Source organism: Nannospalax galili, unplaced genomic scaffold (assembly GCF_000622305.1).
Source record: "Nannospalax galili isolate Female #2095 unplaced genomic scaffold, S.galili_v1.0 scaffold409, whole genome shotgun sequence".
Taxonomy (NCBI): domain Eukaryota; kingdom Metazoa; phylum Chordata; class Mammalia; order Rodentia; family Spalacidae; genus Nannospalax; species Nannospalax galili.
In genome coordinates, this window is record NW_008360308.1 from 1,903,767 (window position 1) to 1,916,787 (window position 13,021).

A 13,021-nucleotide genomic window follows, 5' to 3' on the forward strand; every position below is an offset into this window, starting at 1 on the left:
GAGGACTTTGGGGTTGAGCCACCAAACCAAAGGTTTTCAGGGTAAGGCCTGACTTTTCAGAGATGCCCTGTGGCATATCAGTGTTGTTACAAGGTCCCTACCTGAGACTGAGCAAGTGTTAGAAGGACAGGTCAGTTCCTAGATATATCCAGTCAAGTCCCTGGAGCTTTGGGCCATCCTTGACCCCATTGCCACCTCATTTTTATTTCAGCACAGTACTGTTTGCCCTTTCAAATCTTCCTGGAAGGCTCTAAACAGCACATTTGTTCAGGAACGGAGGATAGCATCTCAGTCTTAGGGAAGCAGAGTATTTAGGCAAATGCAAACATATGCTGATTTCTTTTCTTAGTTACATTCTTAGCAAAGGGATTATTTCACCAGGAGACAAAATGAAACTTTCAAGAGTTCTGCCATTCCATCCTGGCCCCAGCTAGGGGCTGCCAAGTTTCAGCAGTCCCCTCATCTTTTAACAGGTAATGGGCTGACTGTGACTATAAAAGGGTGGCACAGGGGTTCCCAAAAGAGAATTGTTCTGGACTCTGACTAGTGAACACACAAATATGCATGCATGATTAAAAACTACAGACACGAATCTATGCCCACAACAAACTAGACACAGATATATGGAAACCAGTGAACTATGAATAAGCTTGTGTCCTGTGCCACTGTCAAGTGCTGGTTGTGTCCCACAGCTTGCAAAGTGTTACCCTTAGAAAACCTAGGTGAAGGGCACATGAGAGCCTTCTGCGTCATTTCTCATAGCTGCATGTGCCATTTTATCTCAGGACTCTGACGGATCTGTTTGCAGAGCAGCCTTAAGCAAACATGAAGCTGTTTCTCCAAAGTCCACTCTTGTGATTTCCTAACAAGTGAATTATGCTGACTTCCACAAGTGAGGTCTTTAAGAAGCCATGTGTAGCCATGCACAGTGTCCCTAGACCCACCAGCTGAGGCTGGTAACACTCAGGGTGTCCCTCCCTCTGACCCTTGCCCAAGTCTGACACCCCGAAACAAGACAGATCAGGGTAGATGGAGACAAAGGGCCAAGAAGGCTGGGCCACCATTCAGCATGAAGGGTAATCTTCAAAGGAAGCCACCAAGAAGAGCGATGCTGGCGGCCTCCACCACTGCCTGCATAGAGCCCTTCAGATCCCTGCCAGCAGTTTATTAATATTTTATTGAAAATTCTAAGATGATTCAAACTTCAGCTGTCATGATAAGGTGATGTTGCTAGGCAACTTTAGTGCCTATCTACGGATCTGTTTTGCAGCTCTTCCCCAGTCATGAAGCTCAAGGTTGGCCCCTACTGCCCTGAGGATCACTCAGCCCAGACCACCAACCACAAATTCATACCTTGCCATGGGTGAAGCCTCAGATCTTACAGCTACCAGCACCCAGCCATTCCTCCCCAAGTCCCAGAATAGCCCCTGCCCACCCACCCCCAACTCACCATATTCGCTGTCGTAGAACATGACAAACTTCTGCCAACGCAACTCTGTCACCAGCCTGAGCATGACGTCATTGAGGCGGACAGGTGGTCTTGAAGCCAGTGTGTAGGCCTCGCCATCAGGGCTAGGGTTCAGGTGGCAGGCAGTGCGCGGTGAGCCCCCAGGGTTGCGCTGGACAAAGAGGTGTGGGATGTGCATGGCGTCCGTGAGGGACTGCAGGGCATTAGCGGACGCACAGCCCGTGGATGTGACCAAGGCCAAAATTCCCTGGGTCATGAGGTCACAGGCTGGAAAGAGAGGAGAGAGACAGGTAGAGGTCAGTACAAGGCATTGCTACACAGGTTTCATTCCCAAAGCCCCCATAGCAGCTCATACCTGAGGCCCTGAGATGCCTCCCTCAATGGACCAAGAGCCCATTCCAGACAAGCCAGCAGCTCTTATGAGCTGCTGATAACTATAATCACCATGAGTACTGATGACCTTGGCAAAACTTCCAGCTAAGCATTCTCAGGCCCATTTAACAGATAAGGAAATAAAGGCCAGGACTGGCAGGGTTGTTTGCTCTAGGTTAGTCAAAGAATGATGGTAGGACAGGGGTCCACCCCAAACCTGCCTGATTTACCCAGCAAGCTCTCGGTGAGCCACTGTTTCCCATCTGAGGCCAGGACCCAAAGGCTGGGAAAGACTCACAAACTAATACTGGGGAATCTGTGTCCCTGCAGTCTATCCATGGGGGGAGGATACTCTCTGTGTGTGCTGATTGCTGCTGAACTGAACTGCTTGGAACTGAAAGCCCTGGGTGACATCGTAATGTCAGGGAGACAAGTACTTACCCCAAAGGACACAGGATATATGGGGTTGGGAAGAGGCAAGAGCCTCGGTCTCCTAGCCAAGTCCAAGTGGGTCCTATCATGAAAATGCTGGGTCAAATCCCAGATGAAGTGGTTGACTCCAGAAGCCCAGGATTGTTCAAAAGCCACTTGACAATCACAAAGGAAGATGTACCCTTAGCTCGGGCGGTTACCAAGGGCACGGAGGAGAAATGAGACTGGGCTGCCAGCAGTCCTTTCGGAAATTGACACATTGAAGAGCTGGACCTTTGAAGTCACCCAGTAGCCATGAAGGGCGCCACTTTTATTCATAAGCATGAACCTTTTAGGGACATCAGACCAGACAGAACGATGCTGCTCCCCATGCCCCAAACTCCCTGCACCAGTTCTGAAGCAAACACGTCTTACGAATGCTTTGTGTCACGGCGGGACTATGGGAAAGCAGATGCGGTCTCAAAACACAGCCTGTGAATGGCAGTGGGCCATCTGTCACACGCAGCAGACTTTGAACAACTTTGACAATGCGGTTCCTTCGTGGGAGCCCTGAAGTTTATGTAATGCTCCAGAGAGGATTAGGAAAGAGGGAAAGAAAAAGGAGCATACCCCAAAGGGAAGGCTGGGTAAGGTGTGAGGAGGGAGTGCCCTGCACACTGGCCAGCACCAAAAGTTCCCATGTCATGGCCTCACCTTACATCCTGGGGAACATCATAGGTGATAACTCAGAGCCCAGTTCCTCCCACTCCAGATCCCAGTTCCTCCCAGGCCAGAGGCTGAAGGTGGTTAGATAAGGGACATGAAATCTCTCTCAAGTATCCCACAGCCACCTAAAAGCTCTGATCCTCCATCCTGGCTTCACAGAAATCTGATCACTGTACTTCCAGTGGAGACCAGGGAGATGGCTGAGTGGATAAAGTGCTTGACATGCAATTATAAGGATCTGAGTTCAGATCCCCACATGAAAAATCTAATACAGAGGGAAGCACCTATAGTTCCAGGATTAGGAAGGAAGAGACAAAAGCATCCCCATGGCTTCCTAACCAAATCAGTAAGCAACAAGCTCAGTGAGACACCTTATCTCAGTGATAGAAACAGATATCTAACGTTGACTTCTTGCTTCCATACATACACACCACACACAGTCACTCGCACTCATATACACACACATACATATACACACAGAAAGTCCTCCAGTGGCTGCTAACAGCCCTGAGGATAGAATCAAAGTCCACAGGGCAGTCTGACAGACACCCCTTGCCTGTGCCTCGTGCTCTTCACTGTGTCCTTCCTACTAGACTCCAACACACTGCCCCCCTCAGCCCCTTGAACTCACCTTCATGCTCACTCCTGCTTCAGGCTGATTCAACTTCCCTGGGCTGGCTATGGGCCTTTGTTTCAGGATCCCCACACTCTCCCTGTCATGGTACCACGTGTTGCCTGTGTAACCATCTGGCCCTCCTACTGGACCTCAAGGTCCAGGAAAGAGTAGTCTCTGCTGGGCTCACCGTTCTCCTACCCCAGACACACACACAGGGGCCAGATTATGGGAGTTCATAAAGATTTGTGCAAAGATAGTGTGGGTCCTGATATTTCCAAGCTCCATGGTCAACCATTCCTCTCTGGGTACCTATCCAAACCATGGTAACAGCACTAGATCCGAGAGCAGAAGAAACTCAGCGGTACTCTGAAAGTATTGCGAACTATCTGAAAGACGCAAATGGTCGTGTAACTTGTTTGCTGTATGTGTAGCATTTACAGCTGTGCAAAGAAATACCACAACAGTATGGGAAAGTGCTCATATGAAAAAAGGGATATAAAAAAATCATCCAAAAGTATATGTATTTTATGATAACAATTAAGTAAAATTCAATATGCATAAAGGGAAGACCAGAAGGAAATCATGCAAAATGTTCAAAGTGATAGACATTTGAAAGTGGTTTTCCTTCTTTTCAATACTTTACCAAAATTTCATGACATGAATAGGTAATTGCTTTAGAAAAGGAAAAAAGAACCCCTCCAATAATGGATGAGCAAGGAAGCATGGAGCAAGAGGTGGTACTGTGCATTAAATGTCCTCTGAGCCAGACTTTTTTGAGTATTTGATATATGAGAATCCATCAGAGTCTCGAGATATCCACATAAGAAAGGGATTTTTGCATCTGTGTGGCAGATGAGATGTGAGGCCACATCAAGGCAGAGGGCTAGACTAAGGTAATCACCAGTTCCTTCCTGCATTGCCACAGTCAGGCAATGCTTCTAAGAAGGCTGTCACATGAAAACAACAACAACAAAATGCCCACAAATAAGACAGGAAATGCAAACAGCTAAGGTACCATGATAGAATGAATTGTTCTTTCTTCTTTCTTATATCACCTCTTTAATGCTAAGACATTGCATTATAATCTTAAAAACAATCTTTTCAGCCGGGCGTGGTGGCGCATGCCTGTAGTACCAGCACTTGGGAGGCAGAGGCAGGCAGAGCTCTGTGAGTTCAAGGCCAGCCTGGTCTACATAGTGAGTTCCAGGACAGCTGGGGCTACAGGGAGACCCCGCTTCAAAAAGACCAAAAAAAAAAAATCTTTTCAAATAAATTGAGCATTGCAGGGACATAAGTGGTCCAGCAACTTCATCCCCTAGTTTTGGAGGAATGATACCACCCCTCCTTGTAGCCATCAGTCTCTCCTGGTTCATCACCCATCTGCCCAGCTCCCTCTCAAAAGTCACCACTTGATTTCTGATGCTAAACCAGGTCCCTAGTACACATACACAGGATCTGAAGTTCCAGAACTTCTTAGCACCTCAGTTTCCCCATCTGAACACGCATGCTACCACACACCAAGAAATGGCTCCTGCCTTCCTATATGTTGCATGTATATGCCCAACACACCATTCACATGCCAGCTCCTCCCTATGCATTTCAGATCCTTCCAGGAGACACACCCTACATGACATTAGGAAAGAGAAAGGAAGCTCCCAGGATGCAGGAGATATACTCATGTGGTGGCATCAGAACCTATAAAGCATTTAAACCAGCAGAGATATGGGAAGCTACATGAATGGGCTATGGTTTGTTTAAGGCCTAAGGGCTGGGCAAAATCTGTCACCAACAGCTACCTTACTAAGAGTGGGACAAACATAAGAATCTCTCATGAGCCCAAGTTCTAACTCTGTCCTTCTAGTCAGCAGCCATGTGGCCACAGACATGTCCTTTCTGAGCCTCAGTTTTCTATCCAATAGGAATGAGAGTCTCTACCCAGCAAAGCCATGGGGACACTGACTTGGAACATAAATCAAGTGCTCTCACAGAAAGACATCAGATTGGTATCAGCCAAACAGATAATTTCCTGCCATTTTCCAGGGACACTCCCCATCAACGACTGCACGTAATCCATGCCCAAGATCTTGAGACATCACTGGACGTAATAGGCTCATGCCTGTAATCCCAGCACTTGGGAGACTGAGACAGGAGAAATGTCATGGTTTCAAGACCAGCCTGGGCTGCATAGTGAATTCCATACCAGCCAGTAGCAAGGCCAGGTCCCCACAATAAATAAATAAAGAAGTAAATAAATACCCCCCCCCAAAAAAAAAAACCTCTGTTTTGGAGGAAGAAGGAAATAGAATACTTCTAAAAGGAAAACATGAGAGGAGACAGTAAGGGAGGAAGTGGACCTGCCTGGAAGGAGGCAGGGGATGAACCAATAAGAACAGAGTATTTGTGAAAGTGCCATAATGAAATCTATTAACTTGCAAGCCAATTTCAAAAAAGTTTTTTACAAAGTATTAGTTGTCACACTTAAGTCATCTCGCTGTCCCCCACCCGGTGCTGACAGCCCTTCTAGTCAAAGGAAAGAACACGGTGGTCCCTCATGTGGCCACCTGCAGCACCACAAGCACCCAGCCAGAGGAATAGGGCGGATAATTAAGGCTGGAAGTCTCTCCCAGGCGCTAATGGAGAGGCCCAATGCGAGTCAATTTTCAATCCACTGTGAATGGCCTGCTAATTGGGGCACCGTTGAAATGATGATTATTTGGAGACTCCTAACATAAAAATAATAAGATCAAAATACATCAGATCAAAGCCAAATCAGCTATTAGCTTAATCAAGGTTGCATGAGATGGGACTTTACACAATTCATGCCCTGCTTGTAGCAGGAGATGCTGAGCAGAGTTTGAGCCTGGGCCTGCTGTGCTGTGCAGGAACCCACTGTGGGACTTGGAGGAGGAGGTGGTCCTCTCAGAGTGAGCTCTCTCTACGGGCTCCTTAATCAAATACAAGTGACAGCACCGACCACACAGGACCTTCGTAACCTCAAGCTCCAAGAAGGCGAGAGTGGCGCCAGCTATGTTCTCAGTCCTCCCCAGGTGCACATGGTGGCCAGGATCCAGCAGTTGGGAAGACCGGTGCAAGGACATTGTAGGCTTAGGCGTTTTCTTGCCCTTCTGTCTTTATCTGTGAAGAGCCCTGCCTACTGCCTGGCGTGCCTAGCATGGAGTAGGAACTCAGCAATCCAGATTTTCCAGCTTGGAGCTTAGCGGCATTTCCACAAGTCTCAGGAGGATAACCATTTTTGATATCATTCTTTTCTTCCAATATGATATGGCCATAAAGCTGATTTCTCTCTTAATCATCATGCAGGTCTGTCTGATAGGTTGATAAGTACTCCCTGAGCACAACTCACCAGCAGGGGAAGAAGAAAGTAGAGATGAATTTTAATGAGCAGCTCCAGCCTCCTGCCTAGAGCTCTGGCCTAGGAATGCAGAGGGTCTCCACAGAGTTCTCTAAGCCAATCAGTAGCTTCCCAGGAACTGGGCATAAAGAGGCTGCGGGAGTTCAGAGTCAAGCACTCCCTAGCATAGCCGCCAATCCAACAATCTCATTCTCCTTCCCCTGAGAAGATGTCAGCAGCTCAACATCTGAATAGGACAAGTCAGGTGCAGTAGTGACCACTTCATAGAATACATTTTCAGTAACCATCACCCTGGGTGACCTTTCTGGGTCTCCTGGTGAAAAAGGTCTGAAACACAAAGACAGCTGGTCCTGTGGCCAGGGTCACACAGCTAGAAAATCCGGAACCAGGCCACAGGGTTTTTCCATAGCCAAGGAGGGGAAGAAATGAGGTAACAGAGCCCAAGATTCACATCTGAGTCTGCCCAACACTTGCCTGTGTATAAGAAATGCCTGGAGCAACAAACTTGGCACTCCCTGGAGAAGGAGCAGGCAAGCAGGAACAAGGCCTGTCCCCACTGACAGAACTCCTCAGCTCACCAAGCACTGGGTACCTGCATGCAGACGAGTACTAGAGAGAAGAGATGAGCCTCAGAAATAGAGTCACTCTGGGCACTCTTCTCCATCCCTCTGGGGATGATTAGGAAAGTCCTAACAGCAGCTACAAGAAGCAATACTCCAGAATTTGTGTTGGAGGAGAAACACCATCCTGGTCACTGAACCTAGTAGTGATGCTGGCCGTTGCCAGCCCTATACAGCCCTCTGCCAGCTATGCTGAATGCCTCAAAGCTAGGCACAACCACTCTTGTTCCCCCAGAAGGCTAGACCTGATCTCTGAACAGATGAGATCTGTCCTTGCAGCCTCTGCTGCTCTGGGATCACAAGCACCACCCTCTGGCCCCCACCAGCAGCCCTGCATTAACTGTCCTCTGGGTTCCACGTTAATGAGAAGCAGAACATTTCTAGAAGGACCAAGCAAGAGAGGGCCTCCATCCAGGGCAGGAGCAGTCTGGTGTAGGTCCTTTGGTTTGTTCAGGCCTGCCAAGCCAGGCTCAGCAAGTCTCCGCAGGTGAGAAAATGGAGAGTCAGGCTGCCCTGCCCACCCAGGAAGAATGGTCTCCCCAGGGAGTCCAGCACTTCCCCCTACCCTCTCTTTCCCACCAGCAATGGCAGAGCTCCTGGGACAGCCTCCTGCCCTCCCTCCCCCAGCCACCTCTGCTACCTGTGCCCTGCCCTTTCTGCTTTCAACTGGCAACAGCTTTATGAATATTTGAATTCTAATGGATAATGCTTTAAATTAAGGTAGCATTTATAAATACTTGATAGCCCATGAATAATTGACCAAATTTAGTATTGTCATAGCTCATAGTAAATTATTGATCTATGAAGAATAAATATTTTTCATCTTTTATTAAGATGTGTAAAGGGTAAACAAAACCACGGGCTGGGGAGATGTGGAGGCAGGGCTCAAAGAAGGCCAGCGCTGGATCAGTGGCCTTGGAACATGTGGATCCTCCCCTACAGTTCCCAATGGGACATGACAGCCTCCACCTTGTCCTGTAGGAAACCAGGATGCCAGGCCCTAGGGTGAGATGAGTCTAAAACTTTTAAGTCCAGGCTGCATTCTCTGCTAAAGGGGGCGGGGGGCGCTGAAAATAGCAGCTCTGATAATCCCTGTCTTGCAGAACACTGTGAGACTGTCAGGAGGAAGGGGTCTGGTCATAAGTGCAGGCTCCCTGCTCTGTAGGAAAGCATCTTGGTCAACAACCCTTAGCTCATCTCCCTGTCCTGAACAAATAACTCAGCTATTCCTGGCTAAGAGATTAGGCCAGGTTAAAGGTTTACTCCTGAGCTAAAAGCTAAGCTCTAAGAAAGAAAACATTGTGGCCAATAAATAACTGGATGGGCATTGATAACCTTGAGTAAAAGTTTAAGAATCCTTCTGGCACCAACTAACAGACTAAATGTCTTGTTTCTTTGTACCCTAAATCTTTGTATGTGACTGCCATATCCCACGTGACTGCTAGTTCCTTGGGATGTATAAAAACCATCTGAATTTTAAAATAAATGGCTTGTTGAAAAGACACAGGTCCCAGGGTCCAAGACTCTGTCGCCTATCAAGTCTCTCTGCCCTGAAGCCAGTAGGCCCCCTGCTGAACAAAGCAAACCTGCGTCCCAACATTGTCCCTCACTAAATTCTTCACCACCTTCCTTCCCTGTCCTCCTCAAACCTCCCAGGCTCCATCCTCAAATTCAACTAATAACCTTGCTTCACTCTCCAGAGATAAACTAGAGGTGATCATCACAAAGTAATCAACCCCCTGCCTCTAGATTTTCATAGCCGTCATCTTTGTATTGAAGGCTGAGGAAGAAAGTTTCTAAGGCCAGTCCTGCAGGTGCTCATTCTTTGCCTTCTTCCACAACCAGACACCTCATTAGGTTCTATGGAATTATCAACCTTCTGCATATTTACCACCAAGCATCAGATCCTAACCCTATGGAAGCTTTCACAATTACTGGTCTGGTCCAGAATCGTCCCCTACGCTTCTGACTCTTAGCAGGTCCTGACCCCATGTCTCCCAACCTGGTAAAACAGGTGCGGCTCACAACTGACACCATAGAGTTCCCTGTGGTATGAGCCTGTTCCTCCTGGTCTTCTACTCTCAGGAAAGTGGCATCCCCAGCCTCATGTTCCCGATCCTTTTCCCTCCCTGAGCCTTTTCACCAAGCCTTCAGCAAGTGGTGAATGGATGGTTCATCTCCCAAATACGCTGAGTCTGTTGACTTTCCTCTACTTTACTGCCATCTCCTTGGCCCATACCACCATCAACTCTCCAGAAGGCCCATGTATATATATCTAACCTCCCCAACAGACATGTGGCCTTCCCATACCACAATAACCTGACACTCATGAAGCACCAACCAGATTGTTCTGGCCCTGTCTAAAACCATATTAGGTCCCCAGAGTCTTAAAAGCAAAATGAAAACCCCCCAACGGAGTCTCCAAGGCCCTGTGTAATCTGTACCAGATGCCTTGCACTTCAGGGAGCCAGCATATACCAAGAAACCAGGGTGCCCAGCAATTGAGGCTGTTGGGTCTTCCCAAGTATGCTCAATGCACCCATAGTGCTTCTGCCCACATTGTCTACCTAACATCCTCCTTCCCTGTGCTCTGTGGATCCTTCCAGAGAACTTTTACAATATCTAGTCTTGCTCCTCTGCAGTTCACTTCATACCTTGGCCAACATTTGCCACGTTGGAGTGTGTGGCCACTGCTCTTAGTCTCCTTCGTGTGCGTGTGTGTGTGCGTGCGTGCGTGCGTGCGTGCATGCGTGTGTGTGTGTGTGTGTGTGTGTGTGTGTGTGTGTGTGTATGTGTGTAAAGAAGCACCTACTGGCCCAGTCTCTCAGTCCCTGGCCAGAGTCTGCACTGCAGAGCAGACAGAAACATACTTAATACCAACTTCCCTGGAGCAGAAGTAATATGAAGGATGAGGGGCCAGATTTCACAGGTGAGACCCCAAGCTTTCCCACTCTCCTAATACTCATAACCTCCAAAAGAAAAAACCATGGTCCACCATCCAGAGAATGCCAACACGCAAAAGAGGGCTGTCCAAGCAAGAATTTAGAGAGAGCAGGGGAACAGTAGTAAGGACAAGTCCAAACACTAGCCTGGATGGTATCTCCGAGAGCCACACAGGTGGGAACCTCCACAGTCCCTGGCATGATGCTCATCCCAGCCAAGCAAAGCCAAGGCAGAAGGGCCAGAGGGTCTGGCAGAAAGAAGGACCCTGTAGCAGGAGCAAGAAGGCAGTGGGCACAGAGGACTGCCTGGCGCCAACCAGGAGGGTGGGGAAGAACTGGCAGCACCATGGGGTCTCTGGAGCCTCATCCCTCTGCCAATTAATGAATCAAAACCGATTCCCTGCTCCTGCGGGCTGGAAAGGCAGGGAACACTGGGTGGGAGCTCGCTCACTTATTTATAGCTCTCCAGCTCCTCGTTAATGACTTTTATTACTCCGCCAATGGAACACTAGGCTCCCGGCTGGAATTCACACAGAATCTTGCTCTGAGGAAGTTAAATCAGGACAGGGTGAGTCCCTGGCACATCTGCACAGCACAGTCTTGCATCAGAGAACCTCGAAAGCTCCAGGCCTCCTGCAGCCCTCTTAGCACCCAAGCCTGAGGGCGCCCCCAGAAGTCAGGCCCTCAGAGAGGTCTCCTCCTCAGCCTGCTCCAAATGACTGCTTCCTTCCAGTCATCCCTGTTTGCACCCACATCCCCTACCCTCTCTCTGCTTTCACCACCTCCCGGCTCTCCTTTCTCCATCTCGTTCCATAGACCCAAGTTCAGCACCCAATATGCCCCTGAAATACCTACCATGTCCCCACTGCCTAGGAATCAAAATCCGATTGGTAACATCCACCATCACTCCCAACCCACAAACCAGAACAGCGCCAGTCTATTCCAAACTTCACGTGCCTGTGCTCTCTGTTCATGGCATTCAGTATCTATACTTAATCTCTAACTTTGCACATGCTGGTTTCCTTTTCCTGGAATGTTTTTCTTCCTCTCTTCTGCCTTGCAACCCCCCTGCTTAACCATCAAAGCTGATTCCAAATGCTTCTTCCTCTATGAAACTTGATTTCCCCTGTGCCAGGCAAAGTCAGCCATTCTTTTGCCTGCAAGTTCAAGAATACTTTATCGTAATATCTTCTACTGAGTTTATATGATTACATCACCTCATACTTAATCCTTAAGGTCCCAAGAAGAGAGACTAAGGCAGGTGGTTCTCTAGACCTTCATGCTCAGGGCCTGATGCAGAGATATTCATAGGTCACTGGATGATGGCATGAGTAAGCAGAAGCACAGAAGCATGCATGCTAAAGGATCTCTGCCATCAGTGCTCAAGGGAAAGTAACCCAGAGAACTGATAGGATGGGTTCCGTTGAGGCGATGGAAAATGAAGCCTTGTCCAAGAACAGGATTGGCCTTGAGCAGTGAGAGGGAGCCTGGACTGGGGGGCGGAGGGGTGCTCCTAGACCTAACCCAGAGTGTGTTCCTATGTGGATGAGTCAAGCGGCCCTCCACAACTCACTTTATCTAATTCTGCTCAACAGGGAGATTCAGGGTTAAGAACCTCAGGGACAATAGGGCTTTCTCAGAACTGCCAATGAAGAGAGGGCCAACCAACCAGATCTGAGGACAGATGAATCCATAGGGCCCAGAGATGAGGCAACTAAGAGTCCTAAAAATGTTGCAGAGCTAGCTCAGAGAGGATGGGTGGGACCTGGGCAACACATGAGCTCCAGGACTGGGGGATTGAAGGAATACAGTAGCATAGGACACTCCTATGTAACCACATCCAGGTAGTCTAGGACAGTTAAGGGGTCCCAGGCTAAAAAGCAGAGGCTCTGGGCCCTGTCTAGAGAAAGACTGAGAAGAAGGAAAAGGTTATAGCTACGCTTTGAGCAAGAGTCAGAAGAGAGTCCCAGTCATAAGCCCCAGCAGGTGTCACACCAGACTGGGGACTCCCTGGGAGCTGGGTGCTATACTCTATCAAGAACAGCCAGTCAAGTTTAGCACAGCTTGCCAAAATCCACAGGGGAGCCAGAGTTCAAACACCAGGTTGCCTCTGACTTCTGAGTAACAATTGTGTGCCCCCAGGCAGGCTGCATGGCCTCCTGAGCCTCAGCCCGCTGTGACTGGATCCAGTCCCCCGGCCCCCACCCCCTGTGCCTCCTAGGGCTGTCGGGAAGACAGAGGAAACGAAGCAATTGATAGAGTCCAAAACAATGGTTGCCAAAAGAACTGTCCTTCTCAGAGTGTCTTTTAGAGGCCTAGCTGAGTGGTATCAGTGGAGAGATGGTGGTGGGGGCAGGTGGAAGACTGGGGGCCAACCCCATTCAGTGTGTATAGGAGGCACTTCACATCACTACAGTGGCATTCCTGAAGTCACTGTTATAGACTGCTGTCATGTTCTGAATGCTTGGTTCTCAGCTAGGAAGCTGTAGGGGG

General features: G+C 48.7%; 1 protein-coding gene across 2 annotated transcripts in view; it reads right to left on the minus strand.

Annotated features, from left to right (window-relative positions):
• Positions 1–13,021, minus strand: part of Grid1 (glutamate ionotropic receptor delta type subunit 1) — an 829,150-nt gene that overhangs the window by 676,166 nt on the left and 139,963 nt on the right. For both annotated transcript variants that reach the window (XM_008824432.2, XM_008824433.3), the window contains exon 3: positions 1,451–1,735. In XM_008824432.2, coding sequence (XP_008822654.1) covers positions 1,451–1,735 — 285 coding nt within the window. The remainder of the gene's footprint in view (positions 1–1,450; positions 1,736–13,021) is intronic.